General features: G+C 34.6%; 2 protein-coding genes across 4 annotated transcripts in view; one reads left to right on the plus strand and one right to left on the minus strand.

The window, feature by feature from the left end:
* ANO3 (anoctamin 3) overlaps window positions 1-25767 on the plus strand; it is a 258609-nt gene that overhangs the window by 176613 nt on the left and 56229 nt on the right. For both annotated transcript variants that reach the window (XM_073216340.1, XM_073216341.1), the window contains 3 exons: window positions 719-853; window positions 7950-8046; window positions 14127-14187. In XM_073216340.1, the coding sequence (XP_073072441.1) occupies window positions 719-853; window positions 7950-8046; window positions 14127-14187 (293 nt within the window). The remainder of the gene's footprint in view (window positions 1-718; window positions 854-7949; window positions 8047-14126; window positions 14188-25767) is intronic.
* Window positions 6583-25337, minus strand: MUC15 (mucin 15, cell surface associated). Of its 2 annotated transcripts, none has more exons than XM_037012117.2 (4): window positions 24917-25020; window positions 19214-19905; window positions 17393-17542; window positions 6583-15611 (listed from the first exon to the last, which is right to left on the minus strand). In XM_037012117.2, the coding sequence occupies exons 2-4, from the start codon at window positions 19866-19868 to the stop codon at window positions 15451-15453; spliced, it is 966 nt and encodes a 321-aa protein (XP_036868012.1). In that variant the 5' UTR covers window positions 19869-19905; window positions 24917-25020; the 3' UTR covers window positions 6583-15450. The 2 variants fall into 2 exon arrangements, with proteins under 2 accessions (XP_036868012.1, XP_017523666.2); XM_017668177.3 differs by lacking the exon at window positions 24917-25020 and adding an exon at window positions 25111-25337 and having other exon boundaries at window positions 6585-15611.

Raw genomic sequence — 25767 nt, forward strand, 5'->3', positions numbered from 1 at the left:
GGGAAGAATCATGTGCTTCACAGAGAAGACAAGTGACTATAGCATCTTACTACACTGATGGACAGTAACTGTAATAGGGTATGTGGTGGGGGGACTTGATAACAGGGATGAATGTAGTAACCACAATATTGCTCACGTGAAACCTTCATAAGATTGTATATCAATGATACCTTAATAATAATAATAAAGAAAAGAATGATGTGCTTCAGGAACTGCAGAGTTGAATTTTTTTGAGGAAGATGTGACATAAGCATGTGGATGGTGTCTAGCATAAGGAAGTCTGGCCAGGGGTGCAGATGGAGACTGACATTGAATCAGCTCTCAGTATCCACCTAGAGGGTGAACTTTTTTTGTAATTTATGCAAAAGTAGATTTAGCACAACTCCATATGTGAAAAAAATTGCAGCGGTGGTGGGGGGAGATTCTACCAGAATAGAGAAAAGCAAGAATTGGCTTATGAAAAGCTTTACAAGCCACGCTAAGAAGTTTGATACAGAAGTAAACCCTTTATAAAATTGCCCCTATAATGACAGTGTTTAAAGATAAACTAACCACCATCATTATATTCATTAACAAGCAGGAATATTAAGGTACTACAGATGGACCTGATGCAGAACTGAGCTCGCAACCTCAAGTATCCATCAGAAATTCTGAACGTGACATCGATATTTGTAGTGTCACTTTCGTTGACTTCAGCTAAGATTTGCATTTTCATTAGGCTATACTTTGGTGAGAAGATTGGGCTATACTTTGCTTGGCTGGGATGGTATACTGGAATGCTGATTCCGGCAGCTGTTGTTGGCTTGTGCGTTTTCTTCTATGGAATATTAACAATGAATGCAAGTCAAGTAAGGTAAGCTATTAACAGACGTATTTTTAAATGTTGACCTTTCTCTTCTGATTGGGCAAAAGCTTTCTGATAATCCTGACAATAAAAAACAACTGATGGTACTACAATTTATTTATTTATTTTGGTAGAAGAGAAACACTGTAACAAAGGTCATTCCATACTTTAATTCAAACTCTTAGATATGCTCTAAGACTGTTTCTCTTTATGCCAAACTTCTCTTTCTGGTATATCCCACATAGTAATTCAACAATGTAGTAGATAGTGTTGTATCATTTACATTTGCATAATAGTTTGTGCTCTAGAATTCCCTATCATTAGTTCAAATAATTATAATAGCTACAACTTTAAACACTGACAATATACAAAGACCATTCAAATTGTTTCATTTGATATAACCTTCACTACAACCTTTTTGGAGATGAGTATTCCTTTTTTGCAGAAGTGGGAACCTTACATAATTAAAGATGTCTAAACAAAATATTCATACTGCATAAATCCTGCTCTAAGAAATCACCTCTCCTCAGAACATGAAATTCTTCTTATTCTCTATTGGAACACATATAGGAACTTATTTATCATCAACTTAAGATATGAAGATGGTAGTGAATTGAGATTTGACAAAAATCAAACATTCATCAGAATGGTGCAGATGGAGACATTTGCACCATTCATCAGAATGGTGGTTCTTCTGCTAAAGTTGAAATGAATCAAGATTTGTATACAGGAACAATACATTATTCTTCAGCAAAGACAGGAGTCAGCCTGCTCTTAAAGAATCCTCTTAAGAACATGTTCATTAAATAGAACCTTGTATGATTCAACCTTGTATGATACAATTCAAAATGTGAAAAAGCTCTTTTCTCCTCCTTCAAAGCTCAGTACTTTTTTTCCTTGGATCCATTTTTTAACCATGGCCTTAGCTACTGGGCAGTAATCATGATAACTAATGTGATCATAAAAATTAATTTTCTTGAATTTTCTTTATATACATATAACAATTTTGCCTGAAAACAAAATACTTCATCCTAGATTTGAATCCTGTTCCATAACCAACATCTTTGATTTATTTGGGTTATTCATGAGGGTCCAATGACAATTAGCATGACAAAAAAGAAACATCTACTGTTCAAAAACTTTTCATCTCACTACCACTCTGCACAAACTTGTGCCCCCTAGGAATATCCATTCCCCTCTGGGCATTTCTGTATGTGCTGTTGAATCAGTAACCTCTGAGGCTAAGAAAAAAGGTGATTTGGAAGTCATAGTGTCTTCAAAAAAAACATTTGTTTTTGTTTTTTGTTTTACTGCTTTTCTATTCTCAGTTTATACGTTTTGGCTTTTTTTTAAGATTCCACACATAAAGTGTTGCCATGCAGTATTTTTCTTTCTCAGTCAGCTTTCCTCACTTAGCATAATATCCCAAATGCCCATCCATATTGACACACAGGGCAGGATTTCCTTCTTTCTTATGACTGGATAATATTCCTGTACATATCTCACACCTTCTCTATCTATTCATCTGTTGATGGACACATATATTGGCTATTGTGAGTAATGCTGCAGTAATCATGGGAACACAGATATCTCTTTGAGATCCTATTTTTATTTTCTTTGGATATATACCCAGAAGTAGAATTGTTGGATCATAATGATAGTTCTATTTTTAATTTTTTGAGAAGCTTCCATGCAGTTTCCCATAACAGCTGTACCAATTTACATTCTCACCAACAATACATAAAAGTTCCCTTTTCTCCACATCCTCACCAACACTTGTTATCTTCTGTCTTTTGATTATAGGCATTCTAACGGATGTGAGGTTTTATCTCATTGTGGTTTTGATTTGCGTTTCCCTGGTAATCAGTGATGTTGATCACTTTTTCACATACCTGTTGATTTGTAAGCCTCCTTTGAAAATAATGTCTGTTCAGTTCTTCTGCCTTTCTAGTCAGTTCCTTTTTAATCAGATTTTTTTTTTTGCTATTGAGTTGTGTGAGTTCTTTATTTATTTTGGATTTCATTAATACCTTATCATATATAAGATTTGCAATATTTTCTCCCATTCTGTAAGTTGTCTTTTCATTTTATTGATGGTCTCCTTTGCTGTGCAGAAGGTTTTTAGTTTAGTGTGGTCCCATTTCTTTATTTTTATTTTGTTGTTTTTTTTTTTTGCCTTTGCTTTGTTGTTAAATCCTATCACTGATAAGACCAATTTCAAGGAGACTGCTCCCTATGTTTTCTTCTTGTAGTGTAATGGTTTCAGATCTTAAATTGAAGTCTTTAATCTATTTTGAGTTAATTTTTGTGTACAGTATAATATAGGGGTCCAGTTTCATTCTGTTTCATGTGGATATCCAGTTTTCCCAACACCATTTATGGAAGATACTATCATTTCCCCATTGTATATCATTGGCTCCTTTGTTGAAAATTGACCACATACACATGTGCTTATTTCTGGCTTCTGTATTCTGTTCCATTGATCTACATGTTTGTTTTTATGCCAATACCATAGCTTTGTAATATTGTTTGAAGTTGTGGTGCTTCTCAATTGGTTTGGCTATTTGGGGTCTTCTGTGGTTCCATACAAATTTCAGGATAGCTTTTTCCATTTCTGTGAAAACCCATTGAAATTTTGATGGAGATTGCATTGTATCTGGAGATCTCTTTTATTAGTATGTATATTTCAGCCACATGAATTCTTCCAATCCATTAGCCCCAGAATATCCTGTCATTTATTTGTGTCTCTTTACTTTCTTTTGTCAGTGTCTTACAGTTTTCAGTGTATAGATCTTTAACCTTCTTGTTTAAATTTATTCCTAAGTATTTTATTCTCTTTGGTGCAACTATAAATGAGACTATTTTCTTACTTTATCTTTTTAATAGTTTGATGTAACACAGCAGGTATTTGTGTGTTGATTTTTTATCCTGCAACTTTATTAAATTTGTTAATTCTAACAGTTTTTTGGTGGAGCCTTTAGGGTTTTAGAAAATCACTCTTTTACAATGAATTGATAAAGACAAAAAATGATTCTTAGACAGTTAGCTACTGTTCAGGTTGGTTCCATGTGGTATAGATCTCACCCCAATCCCTACAAAGCTGAAAATTAACAAAAGGCAGTGAAAGCAAGAGATTAGCTACTCCTATTGATTTATGTACCATTTGAATAAATTAGGCTCCTTTTTTATAAGATAAATATGCTTTAACCTTTAGTACAAGGAGTGTTTTTAAAAAGCATTAGCAAAACTCTTTTCTTCAGTGCTTTATGGTATTATATTACTGCTACTTCTGTCACACTATAATTAAGACCTTGTCAGACTTTCTATTCTAAACGAAGATAAACATCACTGAACATCTTGGCTTTCAAATTTTCATGGGGCTGAAATTTTCCATTCAGGGTGTCAGACATAGTGAAGTTAGAGATGTGATTAGGCAGGTGGGAGGAGGACACAGGGCTTTTATGTTGTGTTGTTTTGTTTTAATATTACTTTATTAAGCTCTTTTTTGCCTATTGCAAAGTAATAAAATGTTAAAAGCTGGAGATTGGGTTGTATTTATTATGTTTCTACCAGGTTTGTTCACGTAAATTAAAGTCATATGTCTTAAAAACCCTGCAGTTAATTGTAGAATTATGTAACAATCAAGTTGTAGACTCTTTATTATATGTATCTGTACACATGTATACTTACATGTGTTCATTGGTCTTAACACCAAATGAGCTCAGATTTGTGTTTGGGAAACCATGTATCATAGGAGTATAAAAATGAACAAACAGGTAGATAAAATGGGTTTTAGGTCCAGGGCAAAGAGCAGAAACTCTGACTTTCTGGTCCAATTCTTGCCTCTTTGACATTAGAATTTGCCAATGAATGTATGGGTCCTTAGTACTGACAGCTTTTCAAAAGCTGTTGTTTCCTAAAGGATCTCCCAAACCTGTTCCTGACAGCATCCTTAGCAATAAGGATTCCTTCCATTTATCAAGTGCCTATGATGTGCCAGGCATATTATCAATGTCCCTTACATAATATCTCAGTTAGGCATTATCTCCATCTAGAGATGAAGAAATTGATCCTCTGAGAAGTAAATGACTTGCTCAGGGAAATATATCTAGTAAGTGGTCAGATAAGTTTCAAACCTGCATCAGATATTTTTATTAATTGTGGTAAGAATACTTAACATGAGCTCTACCCTCTTCACAAGTTTGTAAGTACACACTACAACATTAACTACAGGCAGAATTGTACAGGAGATCTTTAGAACATATTCATATGTTATAACTGAAGCTTTGTACCTGTTGAATAGCAACCTCTTACCCCCTGGCAACCACCATTCTACTTCCTTTTCTATTAGTTTGTTTAGATACCTAATATAAGTGGAATCATGCAGTATTTATCCTGCGACTGGCCTATTTCATTTAGCATATGTCTTCTAGCTCATCTATGTTGTTGTGTATGGTGGGATTTCCTTCTTTTTAAAGGCTGAATAATTTTCTATTGCATATTTATACCATATTTTCTTTATTCATTCACCTGTCTGGGAATTTAGATTATTTCCATATCTTGGCTATTATGAATAACACAACAATGAACACTGGAGTACAGATATCTCTTTGATCTCTTTGAGATGTTGATTTCAGTTATTTTAGGTCATACTCAAAAGTGGATTGCCAGATTACATTGCCAGTCTATTTGTAATTTTTTGAGGAACCTTTATATCTTTTCCATAGTTTCTTCACCATTATACAGTCCCACCAATAATGCACAAGTTTTCCAAATTCTCTACATCCTTGCCAACACATGTTATCTGTTGTTTTGTTTTGTCCTGTTTTATTTGATAGTAGCAATCCTAGCAGGGATGAAATAGTATCTAGCGATTTGATATGCTTTTCCTTAATGATTATATCTGACTCTAAAATCTATGCTTTATTATGTCTCCTTACTGACTTCCCTAAAAACTACTTTCATATTTTCACGTTTTCCCAGAATGAACACCACCAAGCATCCTATTCTTTGCTTTGTTGTGTTAACAGATCACAGGCAACATGAAAACTCTGAAGTAGGTCCAGACAACTAGCCTCAAATGGACAATTTGATCCCTTCTCCTACTATCTTAAGCTGGTGACAATTGTTATTTCCTTCAAATCAGCCCTTGACGTGTATATTTAAAAACAGATTTGAAAAAGAAAGCCACAATTCAAGTGGTGGTTTATATTATCAAACGCTATAAAAAATTAAGATACCTTCATTGGGCAATCTCTCTCCCTCTAGTGGTTAAGCAAAGTCAAAGAAATTTGTGATAGATTTGACTAAAAAATTATGTTGTCAAAAACATTTAGTATTTTTTATATTACATATCAAGTTAAACTTTGAGCAACTTAAATGAGTTTAATAATTCTGAAATTAAAAATAGAATAGTGCTGATGGCTGGAATTCTAGACTTGATGCTTTGATGGATCTGTACTTCTGTTTGACCTTTGGAAGGTGAGAAAGATGATACGGTATAAACTGGCTGTAATGCCCTTTTAGTATGAAATTTCAATGCAGGACCTGCTGTGTCATTCTTGAAACACAGTGAATTATGATATAAGCCCATTTATTCAAAATTACCTTCAAGATGTTAATTGTTGTTCCTACAAAAATTTATGTTTTATCTGCTTCCTCTTACTTCTGGTAGACATAATGATTGCTAGCAAGGTGATGTGTGCGAAAGAGGGAGAATTACAGTATGTATATATATATATAAGAACCATTAGATATCATCATTAATAAATTAATTTTTGATAGTAAAGTTTCATTTAATGTAAAATAAACATCCCTCTTTTAGATATGTTATAGTTGGGGGAAAACTAGAGCTAAAATCAGAAAAATCTAAACTCAGTTCCCTGAAGCACCTCTTGTTAGCTGTGTGCCCTTGAATAAATCACTTAAACATTACTTTGCTCTCAATTGTAGAAATAATTCCTATTGCAGGAGATTGCAGTGAGTACTAAACTTAATGGGCATGAACCCATCTTCACCCACTGTAAAGCACTGTATTACTACATCATATTGTTATTTACTGTTTATTCCCACTTTGGCTTGAGATTGCATACAGTATTTGAAATACACATGCATTCTCTTTTGCTTCATTTTAGAGTATACATTTTTGAAATAGCACATTTTACTATAAATACCACCCATTAAATTTTTATTAACAGTTGCATTTCCATACATAGTTTCAAAAGCCTTTAAATTACTTTCAACTTTTCCAGAGCAGATTTACTTAAAGACAATTTATTCAGGGATACTAAATGGGGAAGGGCCACATCTGACAGATAAAGGCATAAAACATTAAAAATAGGTTGCTATGAACTCTCAGGCTGGAAGACTTTTGGGAAATTGTTAATGGTGCCCTTCTCGTCAAAGAGTCAGCTGTAATATATGCTGAGATTTTTTAAAACTGAAGACAAATATTACATAGTTATATTTTAATACAGAATATATTTCAGTAAATAAAACCTATGTCATGTCATTAGGACAGTGTGTGTCAAGGCACTGAAAATAAAAATCAATTCCCTCGCATTTCCAAAGAACATACTGCACTGATTGACTGCATCGGGGTTTTGAAGCTGTATGAGTTACGAAAATGCTATTCATTATGGTGATTCTAAGGCAACAAGATCCCAGGAAAAGATCAATGGACTTGAAAAATCAGAATAGTCAGATTTGATTCCAGCTCAGCCACTTGCAAAGCTGGGAGCTTGGTTAAAACCCCCTTCGGTGTTCCTCACAAGATTATTCTGCATGCCAAGAAATCATGTGTAAAAGTGGCTTTGTAGCAAAGCCCCTTAAGTGTCTCACAAGTTTAAAATATGGGCTATAATAATTACAATATCTTGGCAGAGTTTCTAAAAACAAAGAGGCAAACAATAATCTCTGTGTACAAATATCCTACAAATTTGAGTTGGAGTCCTTATTTCTTCCTCACCTGCCCACCACTCCCCAGTGTTTACATTTCTTCTTTTCCTCTTGCCTTGCCAGTACTCCTCAGTGTTGGCCATACGGGGGTAAGCACCTTTCTAAATGTGGAGGCTCATACTTGCTTTTTCTTCTTTGAATTCCCAAGCCAAGAAATTTGCATGGCCACTGAAGTCTTCATGTGCCCTCTCTGTGACAAGAACTGCTCACTGCAGAGACTCAATGACAGTTGCATCTATGCCAAGGTGAGTGTGAACCCACACATTCTGCTCCATGAGCTCTAAGTTTTCTAAGGAGACAGTAGTAAGAAGTCCTCCGGGATATTGCTTTTCACTAAATTTCTATGTCTCCAAGAGTTTCAACAATCAATATCATTGACAACCGAACAAAATATCATTTTGTGGCAGTTACAAACAAATATATGTGTATTTGAACATCTTCGCTTTCCTTTGTTTTTATAACTGATTATTTCTGTCATAGACATAAACTTCCACTTGGAATGAAACCTAGATGATTAAGTCAGATGCTAATGATTAAATTTGCATATTCCATGAAGACTTATAAAATTAAGATAATTCAAATTTTACAGAGATGATGAAATAACATACCACAACTCAAATTGCTACCTATTAGAATCACCTGAAGGGTTTTTTTCAACTCCTGAAGTCCCAGCTATAACCCACAACAATTAAAACAGAATTTTTGAGTTTGGAATGCAGCCATCTATATATTTTTTAAACTTCCCAGGTGATTCCAGTGTGCATACAAGTTTGAAAAATTGAATTTTACAATTTCTGTTTATTTGTAAAATGGTTTTATTAAAGTATAATTAACATATAAAATGTATATATTTGAGGTGTAAAACTGATACATTTTGATATGTATGGTTCTGTGAAATCGTCACCACAATGATGATAATGTATGTATCCATCACTTCCAGAAGTTTCCCTAAGCCCTCCTGTAATCCCTGCTTTCTAACCTTCCCCAGACCCAGCCTTGTGCTTGAGTAACAGACTGCTTTCTATCATTATAGATAAGGTTGTATTTTTTAGATTCTTATGTAAATGGAATCATACAATGTGTGATTTTTTGTGGCTTTTTTCACACAGCATAATTATATTGAGATTCATCCATGTTGTAACATTTATCAGTAGATTTTATCTTTACTGCTGAGTAGTATTGCCTTATATGGCTATGCCAGAGTATTTTTATCCATTTATCTAATAATGGATTTTGGGGTTGTTTTGAGTTGTTATCATTTTTAATAAAGCTATTATGAGTATTTATCTACAAATCTTTGTATAAACAAGTACTTATTTTTCTGGGGTAAATACGTAGGAGTAAAATGGCCATCTACAAATCTTTGTATAAACAAGTACTTATTTTTCTGGGGTATACGTAGGAGTAAAATGGCCAGATTATGTGGTGGATGTTAACCTTCTAAGAAACTGCCCAGCTGTTTTCCAAAGTCTTTATACCATTTTACTATTCCCATTAGCATGAGGGTGTCAGAGTTCCAGTTTTCCATAAAGTCACTAATCCTGAGGATGGTCAGTCTTTCTAACTATTCTAATAGATGTGTAGAGACCTCTCATTGTGATTTAGCTACTTGAAAATAATTTGATCCTTTTGAATCTTGCTTTTAAGATTGTGAGATGGGTTCACGACAGTGCTCCATGTGGCACTAATTTTTCCCTAGAATAAGAGCAAGATCTTTCTGTGTATTCTACCCAATTCACTGTGAATAATGAGGATGACCAGTCATGCTGGTGGGAATAGGCGTTATTCCTAACTCTGTGTGAGCTGACACTGGTACCTCTAATCCTTTTAGGTGGTTCTTTACTCAGGTATATTTTGTGCATTGAATGAATAATGGAGGTAAATCTATCTCTGTTACTCCATCTTGTTTAGAAGTAGAGATCTTTATACAATTAATTTTGATGAGGCTGGGTACAGAATCACAAAAGCCATTCAGTATTGTACTACAAGACCAAAACTTAATAAAATCGACTCCTGAATTATTTATCCTGAATGCATGGTATAGGAAAAATCTGTTTTGTTTATAGTTTAGTTTCTAAAATACATTTATTTTTAAATTCATTTAAATGTTCCACAAAGATGTCTTGTTTGGGAAAGCATTTTCTTAACCCTTTTTGCAACAGCCAATGTATCAGTTATTAGATGTATATGCATATGTTCCTCCTTTAGCCCATGCTTTTCAAAGACATATGACAGCCTTAGGGACACCAACAAATCCATATGTATATGTTGCTTCGACTTTTACTAGGACAAATCTTATAAAACACACTGGCATTATCTGAACACTAAAGGTAACCCACAAAGGGCACTAAAGGTAACATCCACAAAGGGCAAAGTGATAAAGTGAAGAAACTGTCCAAAGAAACAATAAATCTAGGGGTCTTTGTCATCAGGCAGTACCTGCCTCCCTCCTTTTCCCAGTAGAAAAGATATGTATAGGGATATGAATGACAGAAATAATTCACTTAATAAATATTATAAGGAAGGTGGGAAAGTTAGCTTGCAGAGAAAAATATTGCCTTATGGAAAAATACAAGAAATAAACCCACCAGGATGAAATATTTAATATGACTTAACATGTATTCCTCTGGGTAAGATAAAATGTAGCTACTTGTTTTACGCCTTAAAAATTAAAATTACTCTTTCTTCATTGGATGGAAATAAACCATTCTCATTTAGTATCAGTTTATATACTTAAATATCTAGAAGTTACCTGATAGGCAGTGTCAGAAATAAGTGAGCAAATTTTTACTAAAGAAAAACACCAATCCAGCTAGGATCGTCAAGTCACGTGATAACATAGTAACGTCTCCTAGGAAGCTGTCGGTTCTTCATGGAGTTAATCACCACTTGCACCAAGTAACAAGACATTAAATTTGCCATAAATAAGTATATGTGTGTCCGACTAATTATTCCCTTAATAATTTCCAAGAGGTGTTTCATGGAAAAAAATTTTTTCTGTCCCATGGGAAAAATCATATTTAAGTACATAAACATTTTCTTTGATGACTAATTTTAACACTTAAAAATATGGGAATTGAGGAATTATTGCAAGTAAGTAATTCAGTGATATTTATACTCATTTAAAAGGACAACATGCTTCAGTTCTCATGAAGCTAGGATTTCTCATTTAAGGTAAAATCATTAGATAGAAGGGTACTGCATCATTTTTTTCATATAATTCTAAAAGTGATTCAACCCTTGAATTTGGCCTTATTTACAATAGTACTAGTTTCCTTTTTTTTTGCTTTTTGCTTGTTCAACAAGCATGTATTCAATACCTAGTATGAACCTCAGACTGTATACTGATGTTGAGATTATAACAGAAATAGGTCAGATGGTGTTTAAGAAACTGCAAAGAAGAGTAGGTACAAGACAATACATCAGAAGCACCTAGAACATTTTTTTTAAAACAGATTCCTGAAATTCAGAATCAGTTGGTCAAGGGTGCAGCTTAGAACTACACATATTAACAAGCTCTGCAGGTGATACTGATTCCTAGGACCACCTTTTGAAAAGATATTGCCCTAAGTAAGTACCTGGTCAGGGTGGAAGTGGGGTGGATTAATGAAGCTCCCATGTTTGATGTGTGAGGTCCAGCGGACATGGTGGTTATTCAGATTTGTCTCTGTCCAAGAATTAAGGATTTAGAAAGTGAGAACACACTGAACTCCAGCCTAAATTCTGACTTCCTGCCCTCATCTCCTGCAATATCCTGGTCCACAGGGTTGAACTTGCCCAAGAGGCAATTATTCTCCTTAGCCCAGAGGGGCTTTAATGGAGTATAAGTGGCCATTTCTGGAGCTTTATGTTTTTCTGAACCCATAAAACAATTTTAGAGGGAAGGCTAGCAACTCCAGTAGAGGAGACATTGACTTTAAGTTTCCAACCTAACAAAAAATTTATCTCCTTAAACAGTACCCACATTGATTGAGTTCTAGCCACCTTGACCTCTCCAAGAAAAATCAGAATCCAAGATAATGGAGAATTTGTGCTTAAACACAGCTTTGTTTGAAACTCAGTTTGCTTCTGTCTTTAGCTATTATTCCGACTCACATTAACATTGTTGAATAAAATGCTTGTCCATTGGTCCCTCTATACATAAGGATAAGCTATTTTTCTAATAAAATAATTCATTGCTTATATATGTTTGTAGATAGGGCAAGCTTCTTTTGGCTTTTGACAAATCTATTACGTTGCTTTGGAATTTTCTTGAGATTTCGTCTGGAGTTTTCTTTTATAGAGCCAATATTCCTTTCCTATTAGGCAAAGGCCTCTTCCCTTTTATTTTCCTGACAGTCACCTATGATCTAACCTTGAGCCATACACATTGTGCTTGAACATCACTTCTCCCTCTCCCCTATTTTCATTTGCAGCTCTTACATCAGCCCCCCTAAATGAAGCCCTTAGCAACTCAAGCTATAATTACAGGCTTCTAATTGCTGTCTCCATGGTTTCCCATAAGACATCCCACAAGTGATAGTTTAGGGGACTGAACACAATGTTTGATACTTTTACATTCCTCCCAAGGGCCAGCTCTGATGTCTTCCCTAACTCCCATTCTAGCTTTATCTCCCCTACATGTAAGTAATGTCACATTACATGAATATTACATGTTTACCTCACTGAGTCTTGAGGATGTGTTTCTAAAAAGTTAATGTTTAATTGCATGGAGTTAAAAAATGCCTGAAAGATTTGTAAACAAACCTAACAAGAAAAAAAAGGGAAAGCATTTTTAGAGAAAATATTGCATAAACTGTGACAAACCATGTCCATGCAACAAAACTGTTGCTAAGTATGGCTTTCTATGTACCACTTTTCTAAAAGCAAGGCTGCTTCTGGAGCAGGGGAGAGCCATTATTTCTTGGTGACCTTTAAGTCCCCACTTGTAAAGTCTCTGTTCTAACCTTCTGTTTCCTATACTAGGTCTGTTTATAAAGGAAGCAGACAGCTGTTCAGCTGCTTGGCAGCAGCAGGTCTCTCTGTGGGATGCGTTTCGAAACAAAAAACCTGGATTCCACTGCTGGGAGTAATTTTATGAGCTCTGTAGGAGAATTTATTTCTGATCCTCTTCTTTCCTGTACATAATATATACTAATGATTGTTGTAAAAGCCAAGTCTTACAACATTTTTAGAAATCTCAATCCTTATAACAATCAGTAGTTTTAGAACCATTTAGGACATCTTGCACCTATCCATAAACCTTCAAAAGGAACACATCTTTCATATAATGACATTTTTAATAAAGCTACAGTATAGGAAAATACATCCTACCTTTATGTTTTACGTATTGTATTACAATGTATTCCAGATGTTAAAATACACGTTAGTGTTTTAATGTCCCATTGAACAGCCTCTAGATTGTAGACTGAGCAAAGACACCATTCTACTCCACTTCCCTTTTACTAAGCTCTTGAACCCCTAATACACCTGTCTCTTCTGTGAGGATAATGCCCTTATTTTCTCTAGTGTCTGTGGTATTTTTGTGACTGCCAAACGTATATTGCCTTGGCTGTATTGTTTTAATCTCCCTCACTTATTTATCAAGATAGTGACATTATGCAAATGAAAAGAAGCAAAAGCAAATTGAATTTACATTTTATAAAAATCAAACAATCTTGCAACCCTGAATATTGTATTCAATAACATCATATAGCTGTACATTTGTTCTTACAAATTTCAAGCAATGTCTGATCAAAATCACTTAGACTCTATCTTAAATGTTCAGTGATTTATGAAACATGTTAAAAAACAACTTAAAGATGGTACTCATTACCTCTTAAATAGCCACTACTGCACCCATGGCACATTCTGAAAGGTATAGAGAGTAAGACTAGCACTGCAATACTTCCTGTTGGAAGTACTGGTTCATTGGTGGTATTCTGCATTTTGACCTTCCCGAGGCCTGGAAATTCTGCTAACGAGAAGTGCAACTGGGCATGTCTCTAACTTCTTACAGCTCGCAACTGTGGCTTGACTATCTGTGGCCCACAGACACTTCTGGGAGCTAGAACCACTTCTAAGCATAAATGAAGGTGGAATCCAAAGGGAACAGAAGGGAAAAGGAAAGAAAAGGGGAAATTTTTAATCCCTTATCTCTACCCATGAAAAAAATCACGTGAAACAGTTGCAGGACCCATGAAAAGATCGCATATCTGATAATTATAAACTATAAAATAATGGGATTCCACTGAGGAAAAAAGGCATAGTACCTAAATGCAAACAGTAATCACTGGATTATTACAACCAACAAGGTAACTAATGTTTTTGTTTGTTTCCCATTAAGGTGACATATTTATTTGATAATGGAGGGACAGTCTTCTTTGCTATTTTTATGGCAATATGGGGTAAGTATGTCCTTCTTTCTTCCTAGCCCCCATTTTCTGACAGTTACCCTATTTCTTCATACAGACAGGTGTGTGCTCACACACACATACACATGCACACCCCATGTATCAATTCAACAATAAAATCGCTTGTTTGTACATTCACTGCTCCTTTGGGAATTTGATTCTTAATATAATCCTCTAATCCCTAAAGCCTTGATCTTCCTATACTAAGGAGTACATTCTTTCTGCCCAAAATGACCAGGTGGTAATTAAAAACTGACACATACTAGAACCCAAATTAAGCTTCCTGTATTTTCACACTTGTGAAAATGATGCTCAGAAAGCTTTTCATTTGTTTAATAGTTCCATTCATCTACTTTTTAGTCTTATGCAGAATTTCTTTAGAGATGCAGAATCTATCCCATATGTGATTAAGCAATGTCTAATACATAATAAATCTTGTTCCCATGTGACATCTTGAAAGTTATGTATAGGCATATGCTTTGGCTAAAGTTTTCACGTTTTCTCATCGAGTTTTTAGAGCACACAATTACTGAAGCCTAGACTAAATCAGATGGGCTAGGATCCTCTCCCTCTGAAGAGAAGTGATTACTTTCCTGGTTAGGGTCAGCTTTCCGACAGTGGCCTTCTTGAATGCAAAGTCATTGTAAACTTGGCAACTCAAGGGGCTGACCATGTATGGGCTGATACAGAAATGTGAAATGTACTAGAATACAGGTCTCTTACCCGCATTACCTTAATTTCACAGGAACAGAAGCTCTGTGCTATACTCTCCTTGCTTTAAGCAAAAATTCAAAAAAAAAATCATTTCTAGTTTTCCTTCAGGAGAATGCCAATCTTGACAATAGGCATTAGGACAATAGCAGGGACAGTGAAGAGTTAATCCACTGTTTTTTGTACAAACAAATGGAAAATGTAGTTTTGTGTTCTTATTTTTGTTGAAAGATTTTTGATTAGATGATCAGGCAGGGCAATCAAGATGAAATCTTTTAGTTTTATCTAATTCCACAAACATGTCTTACTGAGGAAAAAAAAATCAAAATACAAATTACTCAATAGATGTTTCAGCACAACCAAAATGGTAAGAAAGGAAACCTTCTGGGTGATTTATCCTCTCTAGGTTTCTGCTCCTAGCCTCATACTTTAATAGTTCTCCTTGGCACTAACCACATGACAGTGATCTTGCTTCAGCTTTAGGAAGATGGGTTTGTGGAAAGGTCAGTATGTAAGCAAACGTTTTGCCATCTGAATCCAATAGTTTTATACTGAGGTGCGAAGTGGAGGTATGTTATCCATAGGAATGCCATCATGTGCATTTTCTTGGCCTGCTGGCAAGGATGAATCATTTACAGTTGGGTTGTAATAATTAGAATTCCCAAAACTCACATCGTAAGGGTCCGGTACATTGTCTAATCGCAGAACTAAAAGAGTAACAAAAGAAAATGTTTTGTAGTGACAGTCTGTAAAATGCTTACTCAGGCACCTGCCAGACTGTAGAAATTGTTCTACATGAGTAAATAGGTCCATCTTTTATATGAGCTTTTCAGGTATTAGTTTTGAAATTTTAAGTAAGTAGATATTTTCCAAGCCACATTTCTTTGTAAGACTAAGTGAATAGTTTAATTTCCAAAATTTCACTGCTGGTGGATCAAAAAAAAAGAAACTAAAGGAGAAATCACAACAAAAATATAGCAATACTTTGTATCAAGAAATATAGACATACATCTCACTGACTTTTGAATCTTGCAAATTCAGAGCCTTGTTAACATATTCAGAATTTTTACTTCTGGTATAAAAGATATATTTTTCTAAAGGGAAAAGCATTAATTTGAAGATGAATATCATTATTTGCCAAGTATTTCAATATCTTTATTCTTGAGCCATTGAAAATTGAGTTAGAAGAAAACTATTTGTAAAAGCTTGTGTTTTCTTCTTACAGATTTAAGTTATCATTCATCTGAAGTTTTCTGATTAATGATAGGAGATTTTTTTCTTTTCCTTTTTCAACAAAGAGTTAATTATTATTTCATTATGGTCTTGAATTTATTTTCAAAGAAAACTTGGCATGTACAAGGTATCATTTAATACTAAAGCAGTGACCAATTAGGAATCAGATTAGTAGTCTAATTATTCCATTATGTATTCTCATATCCTGCAACGGGGGGGTTGGGGAATGATTGAGTTATTCTCTATTCCTCAGTCACAACATCTTAGATTGTATCAGTTTGATAGACTGAGATTTTGCTTGTGATTACAGATTTAAAATAAAGATTCTGAGGTTAAAAAAATGAGCTTGGGGACCCCTGTTTGAAATCTTTTCCTTTAATTTTGAAAAGTGCCATTTTTCATTCTACGTAGATTTCTAGAAACCCATAAACAGGATTCAGTTAAATTTACAATTAATGGATTTTGTTCTGAATATGAACAATATGTCAGTCATGATCTGAAATTTTTCAAAATCAACAAGACCTTATCAATGGGATCATCCAGGGACATTTAACTATTTTTTATGGAAATAAGAGTTCCTTGTAAACCCCAAAACAGATTTCATTTCCTGAGAAGACTCAAGCATTTGAAGTGATTCTATTCTGTTCTAATTAATACCATATTATTAAGATCAAAGTCAGTGCTTTATTCTCAGCAGATACATTTCTCATTCACAGATATCATGGTAGGTCTTTTCCATCACATGAGTGGAAAATTCCTGAACTAATATATCTTGTGACTTTGCATACCTAAATATGCAACTCTTTAGAGATTGTTTTAGAAAGCCATTAAGATGATTAATAGAGGGCTACTGTATCTGTATAAACTTTAGAAGACTGACAGATTAAATTGTTTAAATTACTACTAGGAGATCCAACAATGGCAAAGAATGGCTCTGCAATTACTTGCTAACAAAACTGGCCATTCTTTTTCTTAACATCATACCAGTATCTTCCAATTGTATAGGTTCTGAGGTTATCATTTAAAAACTAATTGTGATGCAATGAGCAACAGTTCCATTGGTTTTTAAATTTCACTCATAGGTCCATAATTATTTTGGTAATACTCTTTGAGAAAGAAGAGTAGGTCAGAATAAATGTTTAATCTGTTTCTGTTATTGAATCTCTGAATCCCTTCTACAGAGTGTAGTGAACATTAGCATCCTCACTTAACGAAAACCACTGTGTGCCAGTGAAGTTCCAAAAGTTCTTTTTACCTGGTTCGTTTCTGTCATCATAAAGTCGTCGGTGGGAAAATGAATCTGTTTTCCTTTTTCCACACAACAAGTAGCCAGCAAGACTAAGCAATGAAGCTCCCAGGATAGCACCCAAAATGGCCCCAAATACTACTCCTGTATTTCTATTCTCTAGAGAAAAAAGAAAAAATAATTTACAGATAAGGAATAGAAAATAATTATTCAGGATCAGAAATATATGTTTGTGTACTTTCTATATACCAAAGAGTTTTTTTGTTAATTCAAGAATAATGATAGTTTTGTGTGTGAGTGTGTTTAATCAACTACTGAGTATTTGGGATATATTGGCAAATATACTTCCTGATAAAACCACACTTAAAATTTTGGATTACCTTGAGGTACTTCTAAGTCTTAGTTTATAACTGTGTCTCATTACTTATTAATACCAATAGTATGGAAATGCCATGTGTATTCCTTTAAGATATAATTTCTATGTTAAACTTTTTATCAGCTCTGAATTTCTGATGAACTTTAATGATGAAATGAACTTTTTGAGCTTGTTATACTAATTCAAAAGTAAAAAGCTAATGGGAATAAGTGGGTAATAGGAAATGGACCCAGAAAACCCCAAGTGCAAAGGCACCATAAGGAAAAAGTAATATATTCTGATACGAGATTATTTCCAAGTACAACAAATAGACCAAAGCATGATGTTTACAATACCTTGCACATAGAGAACAGATGCGTAGCAAAATTATTACTAAAATTAAAGTAAAACAGGTTAACCAAGTTTTATTTTGAGTAAATACCAATGGAAAGAGTACGTATTCAGAATCTTCAATATGTATATTGGATTTAGGTAGACAAAAGAGAAAGAATACTTTTTAAATAGTTTTGATAGAATATCAAAGAATGCATGAATGAAAAATGTGTTAAATCTATAGAAAAAATGAAAATATATGTGTACACAATATATTGGTGACAGTGCTTTATAATAAAACCTAATTTTCAAAATTTAAAACTTTTCCTATACAGTAGCAACAACCTCCAAATAGGAATTTGTATATATGGTTTGATGTTTACATCATCAATATAATTTCTAAGTTATATTAGAAATCAGTGAGTTCATAGAGGAAAAAGTATTTTTTAAAATTTCAGGGAACCAAAAACATGGTGAGATCTGAAAAAACATAAAGAATTTTCATTAAATACTAGATATTTTTTCCACTTTTGTTTTGATGCTTGACCTAATCCCTGAATGAAACATAAAAATGTCCCCATGATATAATTTTCTTGTGATACTGCTAAATTCCATTTTTATGGTGTTCAGGAGGTACAAAACCAAAAATTAAGGAGTATTTCTCTTTATTGAGTTTATTTAGATTTTTAAAAATAAAGCAGTGTTCTATTTTCCCATGATACTGTGGTATCAGGTAATTTATAAATTCCCTTATTTCATTCAGTGTTCAAAATTCATACACATACATTTTTAAAGTTCAGTTGTATAGTATTCATAAAAGCATGTAGAATTTCTAGGTCTTTCTAAGATTTAGTGAAAATTGTTAGTCAAAACTGTACCACTCCCTCAGTCTCTATTTCTTGGCAACCTAACCTACTTCTCATTTGCCCCCTTGTCTCATCGCACTCCTCTCAGTAACAAGTAGTGTATCTGGGCTTCAGCCTAGAATCCCTCATGCATGGTTGCCCCCAGAAGTGAGAACCAGTTGTGCTATCAAGTCTACTCCTTTTCTTCAATATGGCTCATTCCTTAGATGCAATCTATGTGACTTACCTGGAGATTCAGTTTTACACAAAAGTAAAGTTAAATTCACTTATATTTACCTTCTTGGGGGTCTGATGTATTTGGGAAGATTTTTGAATTATTAGTAAATTTTAGGGTGGGTTGTGGAGTTGTTTCCTGATAGGGAGTATCACTGCCACGGGGTGTGGTGAGCCATGCATCTGCTCCTGTCGTGGGTTTCACAGACGCGGTGTTCCGTGCTGGAGGGAGCATGCCAACTGTAATGGAATCGTTGTCAAGAGTTTTCACGGTATCATTAGCCAAAGGCCAAGGAAACGTTTCTGGAGATCTGGCAGATGTAATGTTGGGATGCGCTGTTACAGATGAGTTCAAAGGTAATTTAGAAACAAAGCTGTGGATCAAGGGAGGGCTTTCAGGAGTCATGGGTGAGGGCCTTGGATGCACAGAAATGTTGTATGATGACAAATTATCAAAAAAATCTGTTGTCCCATGGGTTTTATTTGATGGATCCCAAAAAGAGAAATTTCTTGTCTTGGGATTGGAGGTCTCTGTGTCTTCTTTATCTGAGTTTAAATTTGCTTCACTTTCCAAAGGAACAGATTCATTTTCCAGTGTTTTTAAGCCTTTTGCCATGCTTTGTGTTCTGTTTTTTTCTAGAACTTCTCCTCCATGGCTTCCAAACAGTAGTAAACTAAATAAAATTGAAATCAACAGAATTTTGGCTGAGGTCAGCATGGTAGCCTTCTTTGGTTTTGATGTGATTAAGGGGAATCTGAAAGAAAATAGCAACCATTTGAATTATTAAATGAAGTATGAAAGTTTTCTTAATGGATCTACATTTTTTAAGTGATAAAAATCTAGAGACATACATAAAGTTGAGATGATACAGTAAACTATTCTAAAAGCTTGTTTTCTTGGGATTCCATACGAAACTAGAGTCACTGGGTGCTATTTTCTATATAATATTTCTTCTTTCTTCTAGGGAAATGCCATGGGGAAACTGTCAATCCAGACATCACTATTGCACTATTTCAAAGATTATTAGCTTGGGACAAGTTGAAAACACACACACACACAGACTATTTTATATGTACTGCTAAGTAAAAATTAAAAATACTGTAAATGTAGAGCATGTAGAGCTGGATGATTTCTTCAACCTATTAAAATCATGTTCTTTATAAATATACAATTTAACATATTTATTATAAAAATGATGTAACTGATTATACACTAAACACACCATTTAAAAGTGAGTCTATCAGGAACTCCACTTGAAAACATTTTATTACCTAGTTTGAGTTTTCTTGAATTTGAAATTAATATCCCTTTTTTACAATATTTCTCACTTCACAGGGCCCTTCTTCCTATTAATCCCAAGAAAGACATTTAGATTTTAGGACAGTCTCTAATTGTATTCCCTTACTGTATAGATGAAGAATCTGGATTATTTGTGAGAAAAATTACATAGCTAGATGGTTGTAGAGTTGGGGGTTGAAACTGTAGTCTTGACCTCCATTCCAGGCACATTATTTTGCCTTTTAAGTGTGGAAGTGCCACAATGCAGAGACAGGAGGATTTGGGGGAAAGGTTTTGAAATTAGATTTACATTAAAATTCTGGCTTCTGCCACAAATAACCATAAAAACAATCATCATAATAATCAGTTGCTTTCTCATCATAATAATAATCATACTGACTTCACCTTGTTGTTTTGAAGATTAAATGTAGTGATTTAAGTAGAAGTAATCTGAGTGATATCTGGCCTTAAGAAAGCAGTTAACAAACATTAACTTCTACTTCTTATTAAAACACAATAATATTTCTACAAGTATCATAGTCCATAAAGTTTACAATATCATCCCACTTAATCCTCACAGTGATCCCTGAGACTAAAAAAAAAACCAGCTTCATTTGTGGATGAAGAAACTGAGGTTCAGAGTGGCTAATAATGGAAACTACTGAATGAAAAAGCACTGAATGCCAAGTCTACTGACTCCAACCTAAGTGCTAAAATTTAAAGTATTTTTAATTGAAAAAAAATTCTTAAAAAAGCCTCAGACTATCACTCCTCAAGCAGTCAGTGTGAAAACTGATTTCATATTCTTCAGATAGGACCATAGAGCTTATTTTCATTAGAAGCCTCCCAGTTGACAGATAAGAACAGGGAGGAGGTACAACTGCTATTAGTTAAGTGCAGTATTACTTAACATTTCTTAAAAACTCTCTCAGAAGTTTTACAATTATTTTCAACCTTGGTGATTTTTCATTAGGGTCTGAGGAACCTGTGCATACTCCTCTGATTATCTTTTGGCTTTAAATGCCCCACCCCCTTGCTTAATGTTTTCTTATATGTATCTGTAATATATCCTAATATAAGATTTTTCTTCAAAAGCTTTTAGCAAGCAGTACATACTGAGGATTCCAAGGTTTCAGAGAGACGCCATCTTCTATTTCCTATGTTTATCACTGAAGAAAATTTTACTTAAAAAGCAAGGCAGGCAGTACCTCACAAACACCCCAAATATTCATTTCTACTTTAAGAAAATCCCCAAATTGTTTCTACGGGTTCTAGATGGACACCTTCACCATGTAGTTCACAAACTGACATTAACACAACAGGAGTGATTATCTCCAGAACCTACAATTCACCAATATTTCATTAAGTTTAAAATATAAAATAACACATTTCAAATACAGTTCAATTTAGTTGAAAAATATTTCCATGTACCTTTCTCAGAAACATCTTTCTCCTGTGAACTCTGTCAAGTTTATAGCAAACATAAAGCCTTTTTCATATCTACTGTCAGTGATCTGAGTATTTTATTATACTCAGCCACCTGACATCAAATCAGTTTGATTTGCTTTCCCTATGCCTAGGTTTTCTAGTTATTTTCTCTTCCTAATAAAGTAGTCACCAGAAGGGAAAAAAATGCCCCTTAGTGTTCTTTTATTTTTCTTAAAATGTTCCATGAGGAACGTGGCATCGAGCTTCCTATAATGAGAACCCACACATCATGAGTCAACAAAGTGAGTTCTATTGTTCCTGCTTCACTTTGTGTGTAACATTGAACCACCAAGGGAATCCCTCTACCCTTGAACCAACTTTTGGTTGTAACTTGAAAACCTAAGGAATCAATACCCCAAGTGAGCCCAAGCTTTCTGTTTCTTCATATAATTTATCTCCAGGGAAAAGAGAAAAAGGGAAGAGAGGAATGAGATGATATGTTGACTACTATTTGCAGTTTAGTCCAAAATTAATACAGTTGTGGGTAAGGCTTTTGTGAATATTGGTCTATTCCAGTTGTCCAGGCATGGCAGGAGGACAACTTTGTTTCTGCTCCCCACCTGGCTTCTAAGAGAAGTCATTTATACCTCTTAAAGGTCCCTTCATCTTAAAGGGATAGAAGCAGCCAGAAATTGAAGACATCAGCTGTTCACAACCTCAGTCCTGGACTTTGCTAAAGCAAGAACTAGGCAATTTGGTGAAGATTGACCCCATTCTGAATTGAACAAATCATCTTGTAAATAGCAAAGACTAATGGAGGTGGTACAGAGGACAATAAAAGAATTCTGTACTCTTTCTCTGCATTTTCCTCTTTTCCACTCTCCAGCTCTAGAGTTTAAATATTTAAACTGTCTTATATATTTGTTATATAAAGCTAAAGTTATACTGGGTGATAGATGGCATGCTTGTATGTGTGCCCAAGTTCATCTGTCAACCAAGCAGACAGAAGGTGGGATGAAAGAAAAGTGAAATTATGCAGGGAGAGAAAATCAGGAGAACCAGGTAGCATCATTCTCTCTCCTATTCTTTCCCCTTTCTTGCCCCAACGTGGGAACTCCTAAGAGGAATTTTGAGGGTATGACATAGAAACAGAGCTAAGATCATTACAGACTTGAAAAACTTATAAGATAGGAGTTAGTATAAAGGGACTAGAAATTGGAGGATTTCCATCTACTTTGTGATACTTTAAACACAGACTTTAAACATCTCTGTATATATTGAAATGTTTTTTGTTTGTTTCTAGTATTTAACAACTTTTAAAATGAGTTTCACTGTGGATTTAAATAATACCTGTACGCAGAGAAAACAAAGACTACTTCTCCCTGTCTTTAGTGTTGCCACTGAAAAGTGGTTTCACATTACTGCTTTTCTATGGAGGGCTGCAGGAGGTGGTAAAAGAGGGAAAAAAAGAAAAACAACTGTGACCATTAAGGGAAGCCAAACCACTCTGTGCATAAGTCTGCTGTCCTTTAAATGCACAATTATTCTGCCCAGCCTTCCAGTTGTATCTGAGACATACTCATTTTATAACAAGCTTTGAAAAAAAAAGAGGTGCCCTGTTTGTGCCAGGTAATCAGTCCATCTCAGAGGAATGCCAGTCATTCTAAACTCAACCAAAATCAGATATTTTAAATAAAAACTTTAGTTCAAGCACATGAGGTAATATAAAAGTTGAACCTGCTTTGATTTGATCTTGGTAAATAAATGAAAGATATTTTAAATAAAAACTTGAGTTCAGGCACACGTTTCCCTAGTGAAATACCTACAGATAATACATTGTGCTACTTCTCTTAGTTGATTTTGTCTTATTATAGATCTCAGACTACACAAGAAGACATATAGGTTTTGTCTGTCTTTGTTATAGGAAACTCAGTCTGACATGTAGCCCATATCCCAGGCAGACCTTGAGTATTACTCTGGATAGTAATCTTGGACAATATTTTGTTTTCCTTAAATGAAAGAGCCCCAGTAAAGGAAGGCATACTAAATCATGATTTTAGAAATGCTTCTTTTATAAGAGGTTTTTGAAAGAGTGAGAAGACTTAACTAGCTAGAAAGGAGGATTGTACCTGAGGATCTTAGGCATTTTGTTTCCCTTTTATTTGATTTAAAAAGAAATAAAAAAGAAAATGAAAATAAAAACATGACTTTCCTTCAGAAAAAAAAATGTCAAAAGTTTGTGGACATCACTCTAATATAAAGATTGAAGAGTCATAAATCCAGAAAAAATATATAGAGTGCCATAATCCCTAATTTGGGTGTTTTCAGTCATAAACTTCAGGACTGAAATAATAATCAGGTGGAAAAGTGTCAGCCTTAGAAAGACTGTCTCCAAAAGAAATATTCTGGACCCAAATTCACCAAATTCTCAAGCATGTGGTTTTCAGTCTTCTATTGTGTTTTACTGTCTGTAGAAATAGCCTGTATAGATCAAACAGTAAGTGGGTAAACAGCAAATCGACATCCCTTCAATAAAAGGAGCCCACAGACTGAAAATAATTTTAAGAAATTTTATTCACATCTTCATTCCATGAAATGTCTTCTGTAGCAAATGACGTTTAGCTTTTTATATTTCCAATGAGTGTTAGACATGCACATATCATGCTAAGTAAAATAATTATATACACATTTTGCCATTTTTTTATTAAGAAAATCTTTGGAAAAGATATATATATATATGTGTATGTATGCATATATATGTATGCTTGCAATTCATTGTATTAGAAGATTGCTTTTTCAAAAACTGTAATATCTAACACTTTAGCAAGAACCTTTAAGCCCAAATGCATAATTTAAATCTAAATACTCTATTTATATTCATGCCACTATTTTCACTTTAAATATTTTGATAAACTTTTGCTAAATATGACCTAAGGAAACTCTATCTTTAACTCTTCAGCTGGTTTCATTGTCTAGCAAATTTGGCAATAATTCTTAAAGTTAACTCACTGAACAGCACAAATGCTCCTTTGGAAGGTAATTACTAATGAAACAACTACCTGTTTTTATAAGAGTCTCCGTAGCTACTTGCCAGACTGCTCCATCAAAAGTTGAGCCTGCTTTGATTATCTTTGGTAAATAAATGAAAGAGAGATTGGAGAGAATGTGTGTGAGTGTGAGAAAGAGAGAGAGAGAGAGAGGGAGGAATGGAGGAACGAGGTTGGGGGATCCTACTGACTAAGCACACACTTACCTTCAGGTCCCGAGGTTGTTTACAAACAGGAACTAAAATATCCCAGCTGTCCTGGCTGGAATGAGCCTGCCGTGCTTTAGAGAACACAGATGGGTTAAGTGTGACAATGTCCCATTGAGCAGGAGGGTGCCAGAGAAGCAAAATTAGGTGGAGCTGGCTGTGTCTTTCTTGTGTAATAGTGCACCTAAAAACCCGACTGACCTGCTTCTCAGCTGTCAGCATGAAGATATCACCCGATTCAGGCTTTAAAAAAAAAAACCCAACCCTCGGGCCTTCATAGGTTGGTCATTTTGACTTTGGGGCAGGCTAGTTCTCTTGGGCCATGGAAAACAAAGGGCTTGAATTTCTTGCCCTAAGTGAAAAAAAGGACAAAGACTTTGGTAAGGTCCCCTGGTGCATCAGGAATTTCTGATACATACTTGGTTCCCCCTTTGCTGGTGAGTAAACCAAAATGAGTCATTCCCTGCACCTGTTGCTCTACCGGCCCCGCGTTGTTCTCCTACCTAATAAACAAACCTTTATTTTCCATAGGAGGATGTCCTATCTGTGCATTTAAAACCTGAATGGAGAAGTTGTAGTAGGGTCATTAGTGAGGAGCCTTGTCTGTACTGCACTGAAATCGGTTTTATAAAAAGTCACACTTAACACGTGAATTAA

Source organism: Manis javanica, chromosome 11 (genome assembly GCF_040802235.1).
Source record: "Manis javanica isolate MJ-LG chromosome 11, MJ_LKY, whole genome shotgun sequence".
Lineage (NCBI taxonomy): Eukaryota > Metazoa > Chordata > Mammalia > Pholidota > Manidae > Manis > Manis javanica.

Bases quoted from the DNA above. Each gene is read 5' to 3' on its own strand.
- MUC15 (XM_037012117.2), bottom strand. From the start codon at position 19,868: ATGCTGACCTCAGCCAAAATTCTGTTGATTTCAATTTTATTTAGTTTA. The intron at 17,543-19,213 runs GTAAATATAAGT...TTTTTTCTCTAG, and splicing joins TACATCAGACCCCCAAGAAG to AGAATAGAAATACAGGAGTA. The intron at 15,612-17,392 runs GTAAAAAGAACT...TTACTCTTTTAG, and splicing joins TGATGACAGAAACGAACCAG to TTCTGCGATTAGACAATGTA.